Source organism: Eleginops maclovinus, chromosome 19, assembly GCF_036324505.1.
Source record: "Eleginops maclovinus isolate JMC-PN-2008 ecotype Puerto Natales chromosome 19, JC_Emac_rtc_rv5, whole genome shotgun sequence".
In the NCBI taxonomy this organism is placed as follows: Eukaryota; Metazoa; Chordata; class Actinopteri; order Perciformes; family Eleginopidae; genus Eleginops; species Eleginops maclovinus.
The window spans coordinates 2,384,436-2,390,857 of NC_086367.1; the positions used below are offsets into that span (position 1 = coordinate 2,384,436).

General features: G+C 39.7%; 1 protein-coding gene across 1 annotated transcript; it reads right to left on the reverse strand.

Moving 5' to 3' along the window:
• Positions 1–797: 797 nt before the first annotated feature.
• On the reverse strand, positions 798–3,657 carry gsc (goosecoid). The gene is made up of 3 exons (XM_063909524.1): positions 3,189–3,657; positions 2,112–2,371; positions 798–1,091 (listed from the first exon to the last, which is right to left on the reverse strand). The coding sequence occupies exons 1-3, from the start codon at positions 3,499–3,501 to the stop codon at positions 945–947; spliced, it is 720 nt and encodes a 239-aa protein (XP_063765594.1). The 5' UTR covers positions 3,502–3,657; the 3' UTR covers positions 798–944.
• Between the last annotated feature and the right edge of the window lie 2,765 nt (positions 3,658–6,422).

Genomic DNA, 6,422 nt, shown 5'->3' on the forward strand with positions numbered 1-6,422 from the left:
ACCTATACCTTAACAAACTGTATAATGTTCCACTTTAATTCACGTAATGGAAATGCGTCACACAGTTGTCCTTAATGTTTGTCCTCCTCATACACGAGTAGGTCAGAAAATCAGAAACACTTAAATATATTGCACTCCAATACAACAATTACGACTTCAGTGAGAAAACCGAGTGGAGAGCGGAAAAAGATTTGGATTGTTCTTTTACAACAACGCTTCAGAAACGCCCCGAAACAGTTCAAAGTAACTTTTGAGTTATTGCACTTCCATTATTGTCTAGGAAAAAATAGGTGTTTTGGCTGAGCTGAGGCTACTAATAATTCCACCCGACACAGTCTACAGCTTTTTATTTTCAATATTATTTAAAATCATATCGGGTTTTTTTAAACATACAATCAACGCGGGAAATCTGAAATTATGACGTGCTTTTGTTTCCCTTTCCAATAAAACACTAATTTAATACAATCCTCTTTTCTCACAAAATCAATTGACGGAATGAGATCGACATGTCCCAAAATAAAAGTCAGACAACATGTTGATGACATTTCATTTATATTTTAATGAATGCTCTTCATCCTTTTACGTAGCTTTGCTATTTTTGAAAAATAAAATAAGATGATATTTTACACAGCTGTGGGTGTTTTACAGTCTGTTCCCCTGCGGCAGTGAATAATGTTACAACGGAGAAAATACCGGAAATACAACATTTAATATCCACATATAACACCAATATATATTCAGACATGCCAGTCCCCCCCCCCTCCCCCTCCCCCTCCCCGAGCCAGCGTAACATTAATTACAAAACTTAAATTAAATATAAATAGCGGACACAGGATCAATAATAAAACGTAGATATTTACAGCTGTGCAACATTGCAACATAACACCCGCGGCATGCCGTCCCCTCTCCATTTCTGTACACACACTTTGTATTTTCTATAACTATCAGCTGTCAGAGTCCACCTCGCTTTTCTCCTCCGTTTTCTCCGCGGAGGTTTTGGTGGATTTGTTCCATTTCTGAGAGTTCTCTGACTCCTCTGATGAAGACCTTTTCTGCCTCCTCCACTTCGCGCGCCGGTTTTTGAACCAAACCTATACGTGATAAAAAAGCACAGTTTTAATATCTAAGATTAACGTTTTTATTGTTCTTGTTTTGACTTGAATTCCCGGTTAAACTGAATAGAGCCTGTCAGTATGCCGGTGTATTTATTAGTTATAGATTCCCTCTCAGGATTGTTACAGTTGCCAACAATTAATACCAACATTTCTCAGGGCTCGGATTACTCCGCTTTAACCGAATTGCACAACGCTCATTTCCCCACTGACAGTCAATGCCAGATTTCGAATGCACCTTATATTGTTCATATTTATTTTATCGCGCAATTCAATTTGTTTTTTGTTCCACTTATTTATAAGGTATTGTCTCTGGTGTTTAATCATTGCAACAGTGTGACGAACATTGCCTTAATATAGGAATTTTCCCCGTGTAACCCCCTATGTATCATCCAGTCCGTTTGATGTATATAGTCCAAAATGACACGTCTTAATGACAAAAAATGTTTATTGTTCTTTTTTAAAAACGAATTAATATTAGAACTATTCCATGACGTCATATTTGTTATTCTCGCTGTAAGAAAACATTTTGTTTTATCGACAAATGATCAAATGAATTAATAGTATTATTATTATTATTATTATTATTATTATTATTATTATTATTATTATTATTATTATTATTATTATTTAAAGGGTGTTCTATAAATACGTTTATCATAATACAATTATGATAATCTGCTTCTAAGGATCTCATGTGTTTGTATCCTGGAAGTAGCAAAAGCTAAATTATTGAACATCCCTTTCCTTTTCTTTTTTCCTCTATAGATAAATTCCAAAGGTCGTTGAATTGAGGTAAAAAGCCTTAATAATACAAATTACATTAATAATAATAATAATAATAATAATGTGTGTGTGACTGTGATAAGCTCTACTATATTTTAAAATAAACATAATGTAAATCTGAATTGAGAACATATTAATATTGTGTGCATGTTTTGGATGTGTACTTGTAACCGCAGTCTGAACGTGTGTTTTGAAAAGGTGAATCTCTCTTACCTCCACCTTCTCCTCCCGGAGGTGGACCTTGCGGGCCAGCTGCTCCCGGGTGCCGACGTCCGGGTACTTGGTCTCCTGGAAGAGGCCTTCCAGAGCCTCCAACTGCTCGTCGGTGAAGATGGTGCGGTGCCTCCGCTTCCGGCGGCAGTGCAGCTGGTTGAGGAGCTGCAGCTCGGTGCGCGAGAGGCTTCCCATGTTCATATAGGACATCATCTGGTGCGGCACTGGCGAGATCAGCACCGAGCCTGGGCTGTCGTAGCCTGCAAGCGGGGGAATGAAACATCATACAGCGGTGAGTTTATGGGCTGAACGGTCCTACTGTCACAGCGCGTACATACACATAAACAATGCCCATGAGTTATGTGGCTAATTGGAAACTCTGGCTGAGGCTGTGTACACGCAGATTACAGCTGCTGCGTAAAAGAACGGACATCTGAAACTTAAGAGTTGTCTCTTTTGTGCAAGTGAATATGTTTTCTTGGAATAAACAAACTCCAGATTTAAAACAATGTGTACTTTGTACATAAACAAGCAGCTATTTAAGTCCTTGCGTAAAGCAACAGTTTGGAGACGGCTCAGTGACAGTAAACCGCAGCAGGGCTGAGGTCATAACAACAGGATAAAGACATCATGCAAGCATCTGATTTAAGATTAAAATATGCTCTGCCTGGTTTGGTTTGTGGGCGCATTTGCAGATTTGAGTTCATGGGTAAATTAAGGTTTGAATTATTTTACGCATACAACATAAATCATGTGTTAGTCTTTGCAAATCATTTGTTCACAGATTAAAGGATATCGTCGAAATAACAAGCCTTTAAGGTAACACAATACAGGTTAAATGTTACTTTTTGGAATCACAATTTGCTATTTAAACTGTGTTTGACTATAGGGTTCAAACCAAGACCTGCTACAACAAATAAACTACTTAATACACCACCTTCTATTATTTTGATAAAGCCATAGTTCTTTAATCCCGTAGAGGAAATGCAGTTGGAATGTTGCCTGCATATTAAAAATAATATGCGAATTTTAAGATGTAAATATAAATCGGTAAACATCAGGAGTTTTCGGTCCTACCTGGTGGTATGCAGGGACACTGCTGCGGGCTGATTCCGGGCACAGAACCGCAGCACGGCGGGCCCCCTCCGGCCCCCTGCACATGAAGCTGTCCGTAGTAGTAGCCGTTATATCCTATCCTGGTCCCGTTCACAGTCTGAACTCCGGGGGGAGACGGCCCGCATGTGGCCGAGTACAGTCCGTTGTAGTCAGTGTAGATGGAGTCAGTGAGGCCGGACAGCACCACCGGGCCGCTCCGGTGCAGCAGCAGCGGCTCCTTACAGCTCGGCCGGCCGGACAGGATGCTGTCTATGCTGAACATCCCGGCGGGCATCACACCGGAGGGCGGCGGGAAAGTAGTAAAAGTGAAAACTGCTCGGTAAAGAGAAAATCCTGGACGGGAAGCTGTCGATGCCGCGTAGAAAAGTTCTCCTAGAAGGGCGTCATGGTGACTGAAGTTACTTTTGTTCCATGCATGCGCGACTTGTCTTGAGGATGCGGACTGGTTCTTTAAATGGGACCTGCTGGGAGCTGCGCTGCTTTTATACCCTGCTGACGTCACCGTGGAGCGGCTGCTCTGGGATCAGCTGCCGCGCGGCGTGGACGGCCGCAGATGTGTGTATTGAGAATGAATTCAATTAAGATAATCCGTACTGTTTGCAGACTTTTGGAAACTGTTGCTGCCTCACAGAGGCTTTTCCTACACAGTAATCCGATTATTTCCTTGTCAGTGAAGGCATCATAATCTAATGGAACACATTTACATTAGTATCTACATTGGGTGGGGGGGTCAATAAAGCCAAGGCGGAGGGTAACATCTAAAAGCTAGCACCCCCCCAAGAAAACCACAAATGTATTGACTGTCTCATAATCTTCAAATTATAATTCTTCTAGTGATGTTACAGGATTCGTTTTTGTTTTCTATTTTTGTATTTAACATTATTTTGTATTGCTTTATAACTTGTTTACGGCTAGCACAAAGGTAAAGGTGATAAAGTGAGTTATTTCAAAATAAATATTAATTGAACCATTTTTAAATCATCAAGAAATCGGCGGTTTATTAACAGGCCTACACCACAACTTCAACACAGTTTAGTTTTTATTTAATATATACATTCAGCGCAGGAACAATATGCTGTAAGGCTATCCATGCTTGGAGTCTGATCGTTATTATGACATTATTATTACTTTAGAATGAGATGCTATAAACACTCTCAAGCCATACAAATTAGAAGTTAATAAATGGTCTGGTGATCTGCAGGGACAACAAGCTGCATGAAACTGTAATCAAGGCTTTTATTTGTTTTCCTCTTCGCTTCCCCGCATGAGTAAATGAAAAATAACTATATTTCCATGTCAGACAGATGCCGCTGAGCATTATATCTGCGATTCATCTCATTATCCAGCCTCCGCTTGCGCTCCGCGGGGCGCACATCAGCGCGTTTCCTCCTCGGCAGCAGCTCCTCTCTGCGGGTCAACAGCACCAGCATCTCCCCCCTGACCGAGATAAGATAACGGCCCATTATCGCCTCCATTCAGCCTGGAAACAGAGTACTTATTGCATATTTACACCGCTAATCAACATGCTGAGTGGAGGGCTTGTCTGTGTGTGTTTGTGAGGGGGCGCTTCTGTGGAGGAACGTGGATTCCCAGTTCAGACCTTAATGGGACTCACTGATTGCATTTAACGCTCAATGTGTTCTTAACACATGTCAGGCTGACTGATAAGTTTGTGATTTGGAGATGTGCGGTGCGTATGAGAGGTGATTAGCGCGCTGCGGACCCTTTGAGTCGCATTGTCCGCAGCTAATGCGCCAAAGCGACCGATTTCACTCATCTGCACACCGTGAGCCCACCTTCCTGTTCCCCTGCACGAGAAAATGAATTACAATAATTCAACGTGGATATTGTGGGTACAAATATGTATCCATTAACTCCTGACTGCACACTGCTATAACCAAATCACAGCATATTTACTAAAAAACAGACAAAAGAAATTAAAAATGTTCCGTTTTTTTTAAATGTGGGATTTTATACGTTATAATTTTGAAACGTGTTTAACGATATATTGCAAATAATATTTCATTGCTGTTTTATGATTTTTGAAGAAATTGTGTTTTGCACTGAAAATACTGAAACATTGATTTGAATTAAATGTATTATGTCAACAGATTCCACATAACTGTATATGCTTGGTTGAAATAAATAATATTAAGTTGAACCTAATATGTTTTAATTCAACTTGACATCATTGAGGAAAATTAAGAGACTTTTACAAATGTTTCATGAACAAGTTATTTTTTCATGCCAAATGTCATGCACATATGGGTTATAATAAAATACACATTATGATCTTTTGTTTCTTTTTGAAATAAATTCCCTTTAATGGTTTGTCATGTGGAAGCGCATGCAGCTCTTGTTGATTGCAATGTGGTCGTATCCTTAGATCAGAACTATTTCTGCCTGGTCTGAGCATGAATTGATTACCCATGTGTGTGTGTGTGTGTGTGTGTGTGTGTGTGTGTGTGTGTGTGTGTGTGTGTGTGTGTGTGTGTGTGTGTGTGTGTGTGTGTGTGTGTGTGTGTGTGTGTGTGTGTGTGTGTGTGTGTGTGTACTTCATTTTAGATAGACAGTCAAACAACTAAAACCTATGCTGTGGCCCCCCTTAAATGAACCTGAGCTCACATAATGTCTACATTTCTACTTCTAACGTGACATCGACAGGTGAAGACCCCCATCACTGCTTATGGTCTGATTCTCACTCTGATTCTGACCACTGCTGATGGTACAATGTTTAGACAAGAGAAACAATAAACCACTATTTATATAAAAATTGAATGAACAAATACATTCAATTTATAGGAAGAGCTGTGCTCAGCAATTGATTTTTGCACATGGCCCAACCTCCTAATTTCTTTTCCTCAATTTAAAATGCAACATTATGTTAATTCAGGATAAACAGATACATGTTCATATTTATAATTCCCTTTTTATAAGTATTTACATTTTTTGGGGCATGTTTGGAGGATCTGATCGTAAAAAAAGACTGTGTCCTCAAAGCATATTCAGCATAAGCACAAGTAGAATATACAGTAGAATCGGTGCTTTAAATTCAGCAGGTGTAGGTTAGAGTTATTATTCCGTACACATTTCCAGTGATACCAAAAGCAAGACAGGATTTTTAGATTTAAAATTAAATTTGAATTGAATTCCCTTTCTACATTCCAGCTCAAATACTTTACAAGTGGACACAAT